The 18,666-nt window shown below is 44.7% G+C and overlaps 1 protein-coding gene across 1 annotated transcript in view; it reads right to left on the reverse strand.

Moving 5' to 3' along the window:
- Window positions 1-8,219: 8,219 nt before the first annotated feature.
- Window positions 8,220-18,666, reverse strand: part of HACD2 (3-hydroxyacyl-CoA dehydratase 2) — an 89,463-nt gene continuing 79,016 nt past the window's right edge. The window contains exons 5-7 of the mRNA XM_036905593.2: window positions 17,900-18,021; window positions 15,903-16,081; window positions 8,220-11,250 (exon numbers count right to left, since the gene is read on the reverse strand). Coding sequence (XP_036761488.2) covers window positions 11,168-11,250; window positions 15,903-16,081; window positions 17,900-18,021 — 384 coding nt within the window. The 3' untranslated portion in view covers window positions 8,220-11,167. The remainder of the gene's footprint in view (window positions 11,251-15,902; window positions 16,082-17,899; window positions 18,022-18,666) is intronic.

Raw genomic sequence — 18,666 nt, forward strand, 5'->3', positions numbered from 1 at the left:
AAAGAGGCTTAGGGAAGTGGTGAGGGCAGAAGGTGGAGCAGGAATCACTCAGGCTTGACTCCAAAGCAACATGATGCTGTCTCCAAGGAACCAGGCAGGGGCTGGGGAGGTTGGTGCAGGGCAAAAATAGACTGCACAAACCAATAATACAGGGCACTGGAAAGCGGTGTAGAGGAAACAGGAGATGAGCTTAGGAGACCAAGGCACACAAAGAATGAGGACTTCCTGGAGGAGAGGGAGAAATGATATCCTCCTTCATGCCCTAGGGCAGGGGGTAGATGCCTGTTTTACACTTACTCTGTGTGTATAGGTGCCTACGAGTACAGATCTGATCTAACAGGAGACTCTAGAAATGTGGGTCTGCATATCCAAAACCGTCCACAGCCTGGACAGGGAACACAAGTGGAGAACCCACTTGTTGAAAGTCAACAGCCTCCCCCTTCATCCTCATGTGCCCTACAGGATTGAAAGAACTCCAGGTCTTTTTTGCAAGAGAAGCAGGAAATTAATTCTTTAGTGTGAACTCTCTTAATTTAAAAATGTTAGTAACTAAACAATTTAGAATTATCATTTTAGAAAAAGGAGAAAAAAACCCCACACTCAGCTAGCAGGCTGCTGGGATGCAACCTCTCCCTTATTGATCTTGTCTCCAGGATGGTCTCACCGCCAGACTATGAGCTTCCCCAGGAGCAGTGTGCAGTGGTAGGGTTGAGAACTGAGAGCCATGAGGAAGAAATCCAGGTTTCCAGAAAGAAAGAAAAGGCTAAGATCAGTGCATTGCTACCAGAGGATGCAAAAGAGGCATTCTCCCTTTGGCCACTGAGGTGCCTTCTACTGTTTCTCCACCATCCCCATCATACTGGAGCCCTCAGCTCCACTCAGAGGGCATGAGCATTATAGACGCAGGAGGCTTAGTTGGGCAGAGAAGGAGGAGGGTTGCTTGGAGGCGGTGGGAAGAAGTAGCTCAGCCTGGTTGCTGAGAAGTGAATCACATTTCCATGTGATGGGTGCAGTTCACACTTTGTAAGGGAACAGGGAGCAACTGGAGCCTGACTTTTCTAAATATACCATGCAAGCCAACAGCCGCCTGGCTCAAACTGGGATTCCTGACAGGAGGCTGGGTGAGCGCTTGGGGTCCACATGCAGGCTGCATCCCAGGCTGAACTTCTTTCACCACGGACAGGGCCCAATGCTGGAGGCTGGGTCTTCTGGAAGGAGCCCGCTGACTCCCATTCCTGGGTAAATAAATACCTGTAGGAACTCCGAGAAGCCCTCACTGGCCATGGTTAAATTGCACAATCATGGGCTTCTGTGGCCAGAGGCGGCCACTTGAATCCCGTGGCAGCCTTCCCTTCTGCTGTGGCCCTCAGGCCTCACAGGGCTGCCAAGTTGTGTCTTCCAAGCTTCCAGGTGGGAGCAGTGTCCATGAACCCACCCCAGGGCTTGGGAGGGTCAGTCTCCCCCGATTTTACAATCTCCTTGAAAGTCCTAAAAATCACAGTGTGAGGAGCTGAAGCCCTGCCTCCCTTGGTGGGAAGTTCAGGTCCCCAAGGAGCATGGCATGCCCTCATTGCCTGCCCAGGAGTGCCCTGCAGGGCTGTGCTGCAGGTGGGGGCAGGGGGATGAGCAGCAGCCTAGCTCTGCCTGACCGCCTGGGTCCCTTGCTCTCCCTGGCATCAGTTTCCAACTCTGGACGAGTGGGGGGCTAGATGTGCCAAAGCCAGCGTGAGGCCCCTCCTGGCCGTGGTACGTCATGGTTCCTGTGCACCACATGGGCTGGGGGTTTGGGCAGGTATGGGGGTTCAGTGACAGTCTTCCATGGAGCCGGTGGGGCTGCTCAGTTTCTTCCTTTGGGTACGAAGTGAAGCAGCCCAAGCCGCTGGCAGGTTATGATCGGTGCCTGGAGTTTTCAGGGAGAGTTGGGGCTCGATTAGCTGTCCTAATGCTGGAGGGGTGCAGCATGCCAAAATGAGCACAGACATGTAGGCTTTAGACTGTGGCCGGCAGCATGTAAGCATATGCCTGGCCCTGCCCAGCCCTCTGGTCCCCGGCTGCTGCAGACAAGCAACCAGCAGGCTGCGGGGCTGCCGTATAACCAGACGCTCGGCGGCCAGCAGCTCTGCTGGTGAGAAGTGCCTGAGGAAAAGGCTGAGTCCTGGGGAGAGTTTTGAGCTCAGAGCCCCGGTGCTCACAGAGGTGCCTGGCAGGGGGCTGCAAACTGGAATCCTGGGACCTCACCTCCCAATCAAACCCACAGGGCTCCTTGGGAGCCAGGTCCAAGGGTACTCCAAGAGCACAGGGAGGAGTGAATGTCAGCTGTGCCCTTTGAGAGACAGTGTGGCTGGGGTTCCTATATGACATTCACTCTAGTGGAACCCCCAGTCCCTGACCAATGTCCCTGTGCTCCAGGGAACAGGGAGGCAGCATAGGTGGAGGGAAACCATTGTGGGGCTTGGAATCTGTGGGATCCGGATTGAATCCCGCACCCATCACTCCTCCTCAGGTCTGCGCCTGAGCGCACAGCCAGAGCAGCAGGCCCGGCCCTGGCCAAACGCATTGCCTTTCTACGCTTCTTCAAGGAACGGAACAGTATCTGAAACAACGATTTCATCATGATTCCTGCCAGTCTCCCAAACCCCATGTTTGGGGCCATGTTCAGGGATCTGGACTTTACACCAAGAACAAAAGAGAGTTACTGAAGGCTTAAACAGGCAACAACATGATAATATTTGCATTTTTGAAAGGCTATTCTGGCTGCAGTTGGAGAATGATTTGGGGGGACGGCAGAGTGGAAGCTGAGAGCCAGTTAGGAGGCTGCTGCCGCCGGCCAGTGAACATGATGGTGGCTTATAGAGCACATCAAAGGGCCAGATCTGTTCCGGTAGCCCTGGTCAGGGGCCTCAGGTTTGAAGGAAGAAGAGTTAGGATAGAGCTCTCCAGATCAGGAGTCTGCAAGGCAGTGTTCTTCAGAACAAGCCCCGGTACCAGAATCACCTGTGAGGCTTCTGTAAAAATGAACCCAGAAGCTTCATCTCCAGTGATTCAAATGGGGGTCACAAGGAGCCCAGGGCTCTGATTTTGTCAAGCATGATACACTCAAGCATGACAATCTCTTAGTCAAGGGATAGGCAGAGGAGACAGAAAGCTTGGTCAAGGAGGCAGTAGAAAACCAGAAATGCAGGCTGTCCAGAGCAAAGATCTTTGCAGGAATGACATGGGCTTCCGTGGAAGGACTCCAAAGTCCCTCTTCATTCTGCCCAGCACATCTCGGCTCCTCCCCAGGGAAGGGGAATGCTGATCTTAATGCTCGGTTTCAAGATCCCGATGGAGCTGCATCTGCTAGTGAGAGTGAGGAGAGTCAATGGGCATTAAGAGGTCAGTGTATAGGGGCTTGGGTCTCTTCTGGCTCCCCTCTCTCCCCCTGCTGTGTCTGTCCTTCCCAGCTGAGGCCCCACCAGCCTGGGCCCAAGCATGGTGGCACGCACTCAATCTTTCTTTCTTCGTTGGAGCTGGTGGTAGTGATGGGTCAGCCTTTCTCCCTATCACAGTGGTAAGACAGGGATACAGTACGTGCTGGGATGGAGAATGAGGTGGGCTGGGCTGGCGTGGGAGGTGAGCTGAGCAGGCCTCCCAGTTTCTTTAGTTTGAGCTACCACCTCTTACTAGTTTAGAAAGCAGGAGTGTTCTATGCAGTTCTCCTAGCTTACCTGACCACTCCCTGGGGCTCGAGCCACAGTTGACCAGTGTACTTTATGTCGGCTGGTTTGCCATTGTTTTTGTTCTGTTCTGTTTGCACACACCTCCATTAGGGATGCATGGAGGAGACAGGAGAGTTCTGGACCAGGATTGGGTATTGCTGGGCTCCCCCTCCAGGCTACTCCAAAACCATGCCATTATTTCTAACATCCAGCAGGATGGCACCCCAATTTCAACTAAAAGGCAAGTGTGTACTGGATTTCATAACAAGGGGGTCCCTAGTGACCTCGAACAGAGCTATGCCACTGGTATGTTCAGGAGAGCTGGGCTGCAGTGAGATGGGAAGACAGGGAGAGGTGAGCTATAGAGAAGGGCTTGTGGCCGACCCTGCCAGAGAACTGAGAGAGGGTGGGAGGAGCCGAGTGCACCACGTCAAGGCCAAGACAAGAGGGACCTGACGCAAGAGCTGGCAAAAGCAAGTAAGAGAGGATTAGACGGCTACAGGGAGGTCCCTGAGAGGGTGTGGGTAGAGGGGAGAAATAGAAATCTAGAGCACAGAGAGAGAGCGATTAGCTTTGGCATCGGGATCTTGCCACCGAGCATTAAGATCAGCATTCCCCTTTCCTGGGGAGGAGCCGAGATATGCCAAGCAGAATGAAGAGGGACCTTGGAGTCCTTCTAAGGTAGCCCCCTCCTATTCAAACAGGAGGACAAAAAAGGGTGAGCCTGGCATAGGCAGATCTATAGATCTGGTGACAGAAAATTGATGGAATTGCTGTCTGATGGTTGTTTCTCTGTGAAACTGGGGGAGCTACCCTGGACTGAGAGTGGCAGAGGTCTAAGCAGCATGCAGTGTAAAGGGAATCACGAACAGCAGGTGGGGCAGGCAGCCCCAGGTGTTGAGAGACTGGACAGATCCCAGCCTGGGGTTTTGCCAGCGGTGCGATGGGAGGGCAGGGTGGCATGAAGGTTCATGATAATGGTAAGAAGAATCATGGTGTCTGGCAGGAGGGGGCTGAGGGGTTGTGGGGAAGGCGGTTGGGGAAGAAGACTTATGGGGAACAGAGCAGGACAGCCAGGAGCCTCAGCAAAGCCTGGGAAGGAGTGGGCAGAAGAGGGCACGCAGAACCCCAGGGCGGCCCTGGCAGGGGGGCAGAGTGCCTCACTGTGTGGCCCCTGGCAAGTCAGCTGCCATCGCAGCCTCGGTTTCCTCTGCGCAGTGCTGGTGGGGACTGTTGTGGTTCATGAGGGTCTACGCGGAGAGCTGACATGGGGAGTGCCACCCAGAGCAGAAGGAACAGAGGGCGCAAGAGGCCCTGTTAGGGAACAGGACATGCCAGAATTACACAGCTGCCCCTTGGCCACATTTGGAGTGCGGGTGAAGTGTGACGGATGGTCTCCTGACACCAGGAGCCACGAGGAGGACATGGGGCTGACTAAGCAGCTCTGACGGCAGGCACTTCAGTCTACGTTCAGAAACCGGGTGCAGGCTCAGGGGAAGCAGCAGGTGGGCTGAGACCAGGTTGGGGCTTTAAGCCTGTGACACAGCTTGGGAGCTGCTGGTCCTGAGGTTTTCTCGTGGACCCCTTTAATATCCACCAGAAAGCAGCAAATGGTAGAATCCATTCGGGGCTCTTGACACCTGGTTCTCCATCTAAATTCATTTACCTATTTGATGACAGTAATCTCAGATCCTAGGCTAAGGGTCCATCTCGTTTTTTACCCTGGATGGGTTAACACTCCCTGATGGGCAAAGCTGCCAGGAAGGAATGAGTATTTGCCAAGGTGTGCAAGGAGGCTTAGCCCTGAGGATGTTTCAAGGATTATGGTTGGAAACAGCTATGGCAAACCCTGCGCTAGCAGCCATTCTCTTGCCCAGTCACAAACTGCATTCACATGCCAACAGATCTGAAAAAGTTTAACAGGAGAGAAAACTGTTTCAGCTTTAGAACCAGAGAATCTCCCTGCCCCACCTATAGTCTCACAATCCCTCAGAACTAGTATTCTGTGATTTCATCTGATGTACACCAGCTAGATAAACAGAGTGCTTGCAGTGGACCACTGCTATCGGCTCCAGTCAACTAGTATGGTTGTTGAGGATTGTCTGTACCCTTACATATCTATTTGGTACGTCCAAAATTGGTACCATTTAAGTGGCTCTCTCTTGAGGAAGGCTGTATGCTTGCTAGAGGAGTAATAATCCATGGCACAAGTAGAGGCATTTTAAGTCTGAGAAAACCCACAGCCCAAGAGTTAAGTTAGATCACACCCACAGGGTGTACTGGGCATGCTGCAGACAAGCATTCTCAGGGCCAGACACAGCCACAGCCTTATAAGGTGGCCTGACATTTTTTCAGGGCCCAGGCCACCCTCCAAAAATATCCAGGGACAGACGAGTGGGAACTGACCTCCCTGAACATCTCAAAGATTAACAAGCAGACCCTCCATTGAACAGGAACACTAACATCTGCTTTATGAGCAGCTCTAAAAATCCTCCATTTCCAAGCCAAGCAGCCTGCAGGGTAGGTGCTGGGGAGGGCTCTGCAGCATGAAGAGAATACATGGAGCCTCAAAGCATGCATCCAAGCTGGTGGTTTCTTTGCTCTAAAAAGTATTATTTCCTGTACCTCTCCAGAACGTACTGTAAGATCTGACGGCCTTTGCTTTATATGGACAATAGAGATCTGTGACTAATTTTCATTAGAGCGTTTTTATGCCTTGTCTGCATCCTTGGGCTGAAGCGGAGTTCCAAACACCTGACTCCCGAGACACCAATTGCTTGTGAAATGCTGCCCCCTAGTGGTGCCGTCCAGCTACAACAACACAGAGGCGGAAATGGAGTTGGGGCTTCAAGCAAGTTCAGCATCTGGAAACCCATCTGGATTGCATCCACCAAGGTGAAGGACAGAAGCGAAAGCGCTGTCGTGGTAGTAAGTCTACACTCTGGAAATGTGTGAGTGGAAAACACAATTGCCAAACACAAAAAGATTTATGGAATGGGTATTAGTACTTACGTACACCGCCTCTCACACATTTTATTTTTGCTCACCAAATGAGAGACTTTAAGGGTGAACTGCCTTTCATGGGAAAACAGATTCTTTTTGGTAATGAGACCTGCCCCTATAACATTAAGGGGTAGCTCTCTAAATCTGAAAAGAAAAAAAAAAGACTAGGTAATTTCTCACGTTTTAAATAAAGTGTTGGTCAAAACCCCCACAGCTCTCTCTTCTAACTCTGGTTATCAGTTGACGGCAGAGGAATGTTAATAGGTATGGCTATTTTTGGTAGCAGTTGTTTAGAACAGTTTCCTCACCACTAAACTGCATGGCAATGAGCCAGTCTATTTGTAAGGCTCGGATTTTTTTTTTTTTTAATAAAGAGGAATTGCAAAGCTAGTCTTCATCCTTGTGAAAGGGAACAGAACAACACAGCAGTATTTTTGGAATGATGTAACAGTAGGTCTCTTAATTGTGCTGATGGTAACTCCCTCAGGCTAGAGCTCATGTTAACATAGCACATGTAATTGCACAAAATATGACGACGAATCAGAAAGCCCTGGTTTCCCCTTGCTACTCTAAGATTATAAAGGTTGTATTTTCTGGGTAGCCTCTACTATGTACTTTACCATATGTTCCTCAGTTTCAGTTGAAATAACTTTCTTTTCATAAATGAGAAGCTCATCTCTGAAACAGATTAGACTCTACAAGGAGAGAGGTGGTTTTAACCAGTGTGCTTGTAATATCTAAGCTGTCACCAGACAACATTTAGAAAAAACCTCTCCTTTTGGAATAAAGACTGTATTTTTGGACAACAGTGACGGTTAACTCTAAGGCAGACCTGGAAGACTCAGGTGGTGGGCATTTACTGCTGGAGGCACTGGGTGATACTAAGAGATGACCCAGAAATCACCCACTAGAAAGTGCCCAGCACAACGGATACATCAGTGTTTTCATTTTGAGGTGAAGAAATTTGGGGTCTAGACTTAGCAGGTCAAAAATAGCCCAGCTGAGAGAACCCCATCAGTGTCCCTTCTACCACTTCTTATAGTGAATGACATAAAGCTGTTCCTAGAACTGTTCTGTATTTGGAGGCAGGTTTAGGGGATGGTGCTTGACCATATCTTGTTCTAAATAAAGATGAACTGTGCTAGGCAACAGTATTTCCCCTCTCAACTTTTATTAGAAGAGTTAGATTAAAAAAACATTGTTAAGACAAGGGTCCTCAATCTTTTACCTATTAATTTCTTGGTTATTTACACAAGGAGGGCATGTCCCTCTGCAGCCAGGCTGGAGAGGGGCTTGGTAAGCTTGAAGACTAACAGTCAGGAATAATGATTTTTGAAAACCTTTTAATAGGTCTATTTTTCCTGTAAATGCAGAACCATTATGAAAAGCAGAAATAGATTTTAAAAGTGTCAAAGAAAAGACCTGGAATTCATGACAGAATTGAAACTCTTCCATATTCCTACACCACCACATTCAGGCCCATTTAATGTGAAAAACCACTAGACTTACTGGACAGTATTTCAAATCCAGGCAGAGCACACACCAGTTTATTCTGAAATGCAACACAGGTCAGTATATTTGATGTATTCTGTAAATACAACGAATTATTACATAATCAGGTAAAAACAGGTTCCAAATGCATGCATAGAAAGTTTAGCAGTCTTTGAACTCCTTATTTCTAAATATACAAAAAATACATTTAAGTTATATAATTTTAGTGAATCAAAGACTTATAAAATTACAATTTTGGTTTTCACAACATAGAAAATATACAAAATGACTATATATACGGTTGTACAATTTTACACAAATTTCAAAGGAGCAGTATCTACTGATTTTGATGTTTTATAATGTTTTATCTGAAACTCAGAATTGAAAATAATTTGCAGGTTGTACCACATCAATGCCAACCTTTCATTATAAATGAATAATAAAAAAAAGAAGAAAAGCAAGTGGAAATGAGGGCAGTATCTTCCCATGGGTCTTTAACTCTGCATCTTCTAAACCCTTCCTGTTGGAAGTAAGCTCCAGAGGAATGTTTTTGTCTGGGAGGAGAGTGCCTTAATCCATCACCAACTCTCCATGGTGCCTTTGATAATGGTCTGTACGTGTTAAGTGCAGGATCCTGACCCCAGCGAACAGAACACAGCAAGGTGCAGACTGGCAGCTTGTGTCTACACAGCACCACTGGGTACCTCAAAGAATTCTCTGCCAGAAGGTGGTCCCTGAAGTGGGGATCTGAAACACCCAATCACGTGGGCAGCCAGGCAGAAGCCGCCTTTGAATGTGCCCTGAAAATGGCAAGTCTGACAAAATAGCCACCAAATGCCACCTTCCTCATTCACACATTATAAGAGTATGTGACATTTGGCAGGCTTAGATGTTCTCAATTCATAAAAGAACACTACCACTTCCAAGGAGAAATTAATTCATGTTAGAGATTAACTAGTTAATGAGAAGATAACTGATGGACATGGTGGTATCGTCTTACTTACCTGCCATGAGCATTTTAAATGCTGATGGATACACACACACACTGGGGTTGAGATCCTTTTTGAGAATGGAGTAGGTTGCCGTCTTCTTGCTGCCAAAGTTCAATCTGAAGCAATACCACTGTTTGCAACAGGAAGTTTTTCATAAACAGTGACTAATTATAACAGAGAGGCCTAAATAAAATCCTTAATCTAGCAATCCTGGAAAACCTACATTTTTCATTCTGTCTGCTATAGACTGTTCCAAAAACAATTTAAAAAATAATCTTACCCAAATTGAGTAATGAGGCTAATATAACCAAATTGATTCTATTTTACAGTAAAAATACATTTTGGAAAAAGCATGAAAATAATCTTTCCTGTGTATTTTGTTTATGAAGTACAAGAAGAGAGGCTAATCTCAACATATCCAAGGTAGGAGTGCTGACTTTAAGAAGCAGGATTTTAATGTTCAATTCAAAAACAATTTATTACACATCTGCCTGCATTACATTGTAGGCTGCATACTTTCTTCTTATTTTCATCTTAATTTTCAAGCTTGTATGAAAATAAGCATTTACAAAATTAGTTTCCCACTATGACACTCCTCTGATATTAGCAATTATATTAAATGATAACTACTCAGGGAGTTAGACTTTTAAAAGTTTTAAACATCAACCAATTAAAAAAAAAGAAAAAAAGGCTCCACCAAGAACATTCAATTTAAGATTGAATGCACATCTAGACTTGGGCTTCCTGCTTCCACCCAACCCTTTCTTGAGGGGGCTTACACGCACAGTCAAGCAATTAAATGGTATGAAGACATGATGTTAGTTAGACAATGTCCATATGACCAAAGCATTTCTTGGCTGCTCCACCACGTGGAGATGTTGCTTTCAGCTCATGATGGCCCAAACCAGAACATTTCACCGACTCTGGTCTTACAGTGTGGTGGGAGTTACATAGGACCACATTTAGGAAAAGTATCCAAACAGAAGAGTTGAATGAAATTTGTAAGTAAAACAGTAAGGGTGTAGGAACCGATTCTTGGATGTTCCTCTGGATTACATTTCTAATCTTCCATGTGCTTTCAATAACAGATTCTCTCTACTCCTGTGTGCCTAGACTGGCATCAGGTCCCTACAGGAGAATAGCCACTGGCAAATACTCAGAGCTGTTCTGAGAATTGGTCCTGTGAATGGTACTGGTCATTTACTAGGGACTGGGCTTTCCCTTTCTGAGAAGTGGCATTTTGTTAAAAGATGACTGAGGTTGAGCCCCAATAAATGTAATTCTCTACAAGGTATACATACTTATTAAATCAAGCACAGTTTCTTAGTGGCAGGCAGTAAGGACTCAAGTGAAGACAGACAAAATGATTTCTAATTGTTTCTGATTATGAGCACTATCCCAAAGCTTCACAGACAGATACACCGCATAATTCATTCACTAGATATAAGGGGTTAGGTCCCAGCCGTAACTTCAGAGCATTCCAGAGAACAAAGTTTGCCACTTCGAAAATACGAGTAGCTTCCAGCATGCAGTCAAGCACATTGAAAGGAAATGCTAAACACACTGCAGACTGAAACGTAACTCTACTGCAAGCTGGGCATTCAGCTGGCACAGCTTCATTACTCAGACTGTAACTCTCAAGTACTTAGTGTTACAGATCTTTACTTGTCAGATACATGAAGGAAACAGGAGGATATAAAATGCCAAATCCCTTTCTAGTGCCATCATAAATATTGAGAATTTCCGGTTGAAAGAGCATGCTGAAATGGACCGGCCAGGATATTTTATGTAACATTTTTAAAAAATAAAATCCCAGGCCCATGTGATACTGGATTTTGGGTTTTGTTTTATTTTTTTAATGTTTTAAAAATAGTTCTTAACTTATTTTCTATGAAACGTACTCGGAACTCAAAAAGTCTGCAGCATTTTTTGTCTTTGAAAAGTTTGTTTTTTTCAGGGGAACAGGGTTGCAGGAGGCAGGAACTATTCAAATTTCTTGTGTTCTTCTATATGAGAAAGGATCTTTCTTCTCTGGTGTATCATGTGGAAGTATAACTGGGGAAAAACTGGAAAGAAAAGAAAGAACTGGTTAAGGAGCTCATTTATACTCGCATGTGTAAAAGCACGTAGGCTTGAGGTCCCTCTCACGACTTTCTCATCCAGCAACCAAGGAAGGTAACAGTGTGGAGGTGGGGACAGGGAAGAGAACAGACAGACTTCTCTTTTCCTGCTTGAGCTGGAGGGATAGGGATAGGGCAGTATGGACTGGAATGAAAGATACCAGTGTCACTATCATTACCAATCAGATGCCAGAGCTGCCAAATAATACTCTTTATACTCTCTCATTATCTTCAAATGTATTCTCTGATTTCACAGCAACTAAGTGAAGAATTCTAGTGATGGAGTTATTATTCCTGCTCACAGAGGCACCCAAGCCTCAGAGAGGGTAGGCCCCTTGCCAAGGGTTGTACAGCGAATCACTGACAGAATCAGGAGCAGGCTTTGGACTCCTGCTTCTTCGTCCAGCTCCCTGCATCTGCTCTGTCACCAGAGGGATCTCCCAAAAGTATTTGCCAAGACAGGCTGTTCGCTGCATGCAGAGATGGAGAAGGGGTGCTTGCGACATGTGATCTGAGCACAACCAAGCCAGGTCTGAGTGTGGGAGAGTAACCACTGCAGAGTCTGTCCTCGGTCATTTCATAGATTACCTTAAAACATACTGATATTCAAGTGGTGCCACCTCCCTAGGGAGTCTTTGGAAATGGCGGGGAGTACTTGGGGTGGGGAGTTAACTGGCATTTACTTAGCACACGGGGCAGGAATGCCAAATCTTGCAATGCATGACAGTCCCCCACAACTAAGACCTGTCCCATCCCAAAGGCTTCAGGGTCCCTGCTGGGAAATGCCAGTTTAAGCTACTTGGGCTCCATAAGATTCCTATAAACTAGGGGTTCAACAACTATGTAAAAAAAATCCAGTGAGATGATCCTGAGGGTACTGTATCTTTCCCTCCCTCCCGTTTCCTACAGTTACAATCGTATTTTTTAGACAGCAACCTGTATTTTGCGGGAGGGCGGTAATTTCTGCTATTGCCAACTCTCCCCTGATAGTTTCTTCTTTTAAATGGGTTCCCAGTTGGCCAAATTTCAAATGATCCTCTCAAAGTACTCCGAGACATCGGTCGGTGTGTCACACAGCTCTGATAAACTGCAGAGGAGGCCCCAGCACAGATCAGGGCTGCCATCCACTACACTCACTATTTACAGGCAGGAAGTTATTCACAGATGAGACCCAGCTTGTGCATATAACTCAACAGTGAGAGAACTATTTTGGTACGAAAGCCAGAAAATTTGACAAGCTCTATAATCTAAAAAGTGGAAGTAAAGATATAATTAAACCATAAGGAATGCTAATTGCCACCATTTAAAAATGTGGAACCGGTCATATTTCTATAGATACATTTTAGTAAAGGAAACCTTCATGGCAAAGTCCACTAAGGATTTTCCCACTAGTTCTTTTGTGGTTGCACTGCCCCATACCGTGCGGCTGAGGAAGGACAATCACCTCACAGCCATGCATCAGATTCATTTTTTTACATCTTCCAGAGGTTTCTCAGTGTCCAAGAGAAATGGAATGTATGTGGGGGAGGCCAAGAGAACAGAGGCATTTGGGCTGGACGTTGTCTACAACTCTAGTAGTTACTTATTGGTGACTAGGACTTGGGTGACACCGTCTCCATCTGAATTACTACATCTGTAGACTGAGCCCAACTGTAAAGACTGAAACAACACATGGCTACTGCATTGGACTATGGTGAAGAAAAACCCTAAGGAAACCTCAATCTGATAATAAGCTATTTCGAATTCTACCTTCTCCTTTGCCAGGTCAGGACATACAGAAGGGACATGGTTGCTGTGCATGTGTGTGTGTATCTGTGTGTCTGGTGTGTGTGTTGGGGTTTGGGGCATTGGAGGTGCCATTGGGCTCGCTTCCTGTAAGAAGGTGGGTTCTATTCATCTCTAGGAGAGGAAGACTTGGAGCCAGAAAGCAACTGGAAATGCTCTGCCTGGGGCAAGTTTCTTCCATTTTCTCTAAAACCCAGAGATGTGGTTATGGTTACGGCAATCACAGCTTCTCGGTGTCCTCATCCTACATTGAACTTTCTAATTTCTTGGCCTCTCTTTACCCTCACCTGATAACCAGCTTTCGCCATCTGGGGGTGAAGGTGGTAATGTGAACAGGGCTCAGACAGGCACTGAGTCCTGCCGGTACTGTACATACTGTAGCTGCAGCAGAGCAGGACAGGAGTGCCTGGCAAGGGACTCCAAAACACCCCAACAGAGAGCATTCCTGGGGCCACGACTCCATGGACCACAATTTGGGGTGCACGTGCAACAGTGCAAAAACAGGTCAGGACAATAACAAAAGGGGTCATTTTATATAATACACATATATCATCAACTTCCCACTAAAGATGATTAAAAGAAACTTAAGTTGTAGAAAGAAAACCAAATTTGGTAAAGAAGGCTGGAGGTCAACAGCAACCTCTCCTAACTCTGCATTTTCCTCTTATAAATACAAAGTTTTGGAAAGTTGGAAATGTGCAGTTGGTTGGAATGAACTGTACAAACTGGTCTCGATGTCAACAACCTAAACTACTGAAAACACCCAGGGCCACAGGCTCAGGCCAGGAGCATAGTGAGCACTGGCAGACACAAATGATTTGTAGCAGGAGATCCGGCCTAGGCTGCCATGGTGAGCCTTGGTCGGGAGGCAGGGATTTGGAGGGAATCTTTTAATCTTTATTTGAGATCTACCCTTTCTCTTGACCTACAAGAGCTAAGTTGCTTTACAAAAGAAATAACATAAACTTTACAAGCCAAGTGCTTACCAAAAAGAGGCTGAGCATGTGAGAAGGGGTGAGGAGCTGAGGTGAAAAAAGCAGATTTCTGCTGAAAAGTGAGTCCTGCCCTACTCTGCAAAAGACCGCTGGCCCTAAGGTCTGTGTTTTCTCTCTTCTCTCTCTCTTTCTTAAGGCTAAGAAGGAAAATCCCACAGAACTGGGTTTGTTTTTTCTTAGGAATCCTATCAGGGAGTGCAGGTACTCGCTGGACAACAGAACACAAGAAAACTAGGAGGTGCAGACAGACTCAGGTTGCCCTGAAGAGCTGTTCTGGAACAAAGCCCCTCCTTCTACAGGCTGGAAATCTTACAGCAACTCTGAGGTAGTGGCCCCAGATTTTTGTCAATGTGGCAGCATCTTGTTATTGGTTTGATTTCACGATACCCTCCCTGCCCTTCTCCCAGTTTTTCAGTGCAGCATCTGTATCCTATTCATCCAAGAATTTATGCTGAATTTAAATAAATACTATGGTGCCCACTGGGATATGTGTTACTCTGAGTGTAGCAAAACTATAACTAGCAATTGCTGCCCTAGAGACAGGAAAATGAGTCTCTAAGGGAAATTAGAAAGGTGAAAAAGCATCAAGCTCATTTTTATGACTTCAATTTTTAGATTCTTCCATATTTATCTTTTGTTTGAAAATCAACTACTGTTTACATTTGAAAAGAGACGGCCTTTTCAGCCATCATGGTTCCAGGACCAGAGAGGAGGTCTTGATAATTAACAAAGAGTGGGAGATGAATCATGAAGCAGAATTGCAGTCTAAGAATTTCTCCAAGATAAACGTTCACATGAAATCTGGATGTAGTTTTTTTCTCACAATGCATGAAATACAATTTTCCACAGAAGGACACAAACATGTTGTTTATGACTGTCAGGATGATTCATTCAGTTCATGCTGTGGGCTGATGAAAAAGCCAGCCCTCCTGTCTGAATTAACCTGAGGTTCAGGGGAGAATACAGCAACTTTGAGGCTAAAAGAAGATTCAGAGTCACAAAGCCTACAGAAATAGCTAAATGAGAAGAAACATTAACTGTATATATTCTTGGGTAGACAAGATCCTTTCAGATATGTGGAAATCAATCAGGATTTCAACTGAATATCAGAATTTGAGAAAAGGACTAAACAATTCTTTCTCAGCAAACAGGGCTCACTTCGCAGAAGCCTTGAACATGGCCATTGCTCTGTTACCAAGTATACAGACAGACATATTTGATTATCTATATATTTAAACCTTTAGCAGTACTATGAGTAACTGGAACTCATTCGGAAGAGAACATTATGTCCTGTTCAGATGGTTCTAGTGCTTATTTTCAAGCAAATGATACAGAAAAAAGTAATCTATTCTTATTTTGTCATTTGTTTCTAGTTAACTACTGATAGCTTAAAAATGAAGTAACTATGTATTTTGATGTAGTAAAAGTGCGAAAATCTCTTTACAATGATCTCAAACACTATAACCAGCAGTCTCGAGACAAAAAAAAATCAAGGTAAGGTCTTTAACGGTTTTTCTTGTTTTCCACTTGATACCCCCTCCAGTAGATAGTTGACCTATCCTGGTATTCACTGTTTCAAACCCACACTGAGAAGGGCTGCATTTTGGCAACTGTATTGAAAAGGGTTCATCTTTATTCAATTACCACCAGAGAATATTCCCTCTGACAGTTAGCATTCAATAAAAACCAAAGTGTTCCCAATAAATTAGATTTACATTTTCCTGGATATGGCATAAGAACAAACGAAGGCATTCAACTCTAGTTATTGTAGGCCAGCTTTTAAAACATGAATAAATATATGCATAATTGTTTACTTACTTGGAATGTAGGAGATCATTATCAGAATTAGGAATGCATAATAGTCAAAGGAGAAATTGTATTTGTTAGGTAAACTGATGGAGTACAGGCCAGCCTGTCTGACAAAGGGCAAAGCGGCATATATTGTGAGCAGCTCCCCTGAGACTCCCATCGGGTACAGTACAATGAAAAGTGTGTACCTGAAACAAAACAAAATACCGTTACAGAGGCTTGAAGCCAGCTTTAGTAGAAAGATGCACTTCCATCCTTCTAATCAGTACTGGTCTTTTAGAAAACTATTCTTTATACATTTTCCTGTTTACCCACTGTGTAAATTCAGGATTTGTAAGCCAGATTTTGAATAGGGACTAAAGCAGTATGTTTCTGAATGTCCTAAAATAAATGAACTGTGTTCGGCCAGTCTCAAAAATTGACCTGACTAAATAAACAACTCCCTGAAATAACTAAGGTGATAACAAATACTGGTAAAGTAGGGGCACTGAGTCATGGTTTATAAGAAGGGTCCTGCCCTGTTGGGTGGGAGTGGGGAAGGGGCGTTTTTCAGGGAAGCCAGGAGAGATGTTGGAACATGTATGTAGAAATTTCTAAAACATAACACCACATCTGGTCTGTGAACTGAAAAAACCAGCACATCCAATGTGTGTACACTGCCACAATGATTCCAATGTCTGTATGTGCTACTGGAAAAGTGAAATACATGCTAATTTAAAAACTTTAAAAATTCATAACAGCTTTTGGTCTGTAAGTAATTTTTTAATTAAAAAAAAACTATAATTACTATCACTTTGGAGAATCCACACAATTTTTTTTTTTTTCACTTTAAAAAGGAGTTCTTCATGATTCAAAAAATCAGAGAGAGGGTCATCCTCTGGAGCTAAATGGATGTCATTCCAAGGTTACGCACTGCTAAAGAAATCTTCAGCTCAGACTTAAAAAAAGCCTTTGGCTGTTTATGACCAACAGTGAGCACTGGGAGCCACACTTCTAGGTAAGGAATTGTGTTGACAAGTGTGTGATGATGGAAGGTAGATGTGTTCCCCACTTCCAACTTCAACCATGCTGAGGATGATGGTGGAAAAGGAAGAATCTTCCATAGGTAATGGAAACTGAATGACAGAAGAATCCTTCTCCAATAGTAAAATCAGGGCTTGGTCAATCAACTTTCCCTGTAACCAGGGCAGACGGCTTTCACAATGCTGGCCCAGGTTGGTTAGTAACTGCTGTATTTTTCTCATTCTTCCCTTTCCCTAATAAAAATGTGTATTGGGGGAAAAAAAGAAAAGAGAGAAGAATGCATATTTGAAATGCTGGAAACAACTGGCTTATGTCTCTAATTTAATCAACAAACTCATAAACTGTCTGGGAACCACTGTTTTCCTTCTGTGAAATGAGACACATAGACCCCCCAGGATGGTTTTGACTCTTCTGCTTTGTCCTTCACCCATAGTCTTTTCCAACTCAGAAAACTGCTCGCAATTGTCTCATGGATTAGTTAGATGGACAGATGAACTGTCAGCCTTTTACCCAATTCACAATCAGTATTACTGGGTAAAGTACTAAAAGCAAAATAAAACTGCTAACAAGCTAAAACTACCATGTAACGTTTGGTATTAACCGAAAATTTAAGAGCCACAGTTTGTTGACAAAATTGAGACTGGGAGAACAGGACTTGGTCCAAAGAACATAATAATGACAGAGGTTCATCAGAAAACTTTGTCATGGACAAAAAAGGGGTATTACATCAAATCTCGAATAATGTAACTGAAATAATTGAGCCAATAAAAATAACTTAAGAATAAAAAAATTTTTAGTGTTTCTATTAATCAAAGTTAAGTAGAAACCCTTATCCTGATGAAATCCACAGACCAGATTTCCACCTAACCCCTCTCTCATATGATTTTATTTTTAAGAACTTAGAGGCAATATTAAGGCAGTAAAGGGCAAATGCAGTGATGGGTCATGTCAAAAGTTAGTTTTCATTCCATGTACTTCTTTACCTGGCCCATTTGATGAGGTAAGGCAGATGGTTCAATAGACTGAATGTGTAAAAGGAGTAACGGATAATTTCCGTGACTGTCCAGGCAATAACAAACAGGAGGACACTGTCTTCACTCTGTACCTGAGAGAGGAAAATAAAACCAAAAGCAAACACACAGAATATTTTAACAAAGGAGCACTCACAGCAGACAGCACCAGACCCCCATCCCCTGTAAGTGTACACGGCACCTGTCTCCATCCTGGCAGCCACAGCACAGCTCGGTTTGCCACATAAGCAAAGTGTGCCTTTTGACAATTTTGTAGAGCCCAGAAATCAGGTGCAAGTGAGAAGGAACTCAGCCTACGAAGGAGTAAGAAAGGCAGGGACAGGGATTTCTAGGAGCTACAACCCACAGGAAGAAATAAACAGTGAGTGCCTGTCTGCACGTTTGTTCGCTACCCTGCTGCTGAGAATGTGAACTAACGTTGGTGGCAGCCAAAGGTACTTAGGTAAGAGGGCAGAAGGGAAAAATAGCGGAAGGGGACCCCTTAACAAGATTTTCATTTCATTTGCATGACAACTAGGAATCTAAGGAAATTTCTAAGAAGGGGAACATAATGATTAAAATGAAACTGAAGATGAGGCCAATTCAACGGGTAGGATGAATTCAAGCGAGGGAAGAGCTAGAAACCATCTACAAGGCAGGGCCCATTTATTCTCTCTCACTGGTGACTTCTTCCCTGGGATTAGGCCTGGCTTAAGTCTAGGATTATAGAAGCCTCCATG

This window comes from Manis pentadactyla, chromosome 1, assembly GCF_030020395.1.
Source record: "Manis pentadactyla isolate mManPen7 chromosome 1, mManPen7.hap1, whole genome shotgun sequence".
Lineage (NCBI taxonomy): Eukaryota > Metazoa > Chordata > Mammalia > Pholidota > Manidae > Manis > Manis pentadactyla.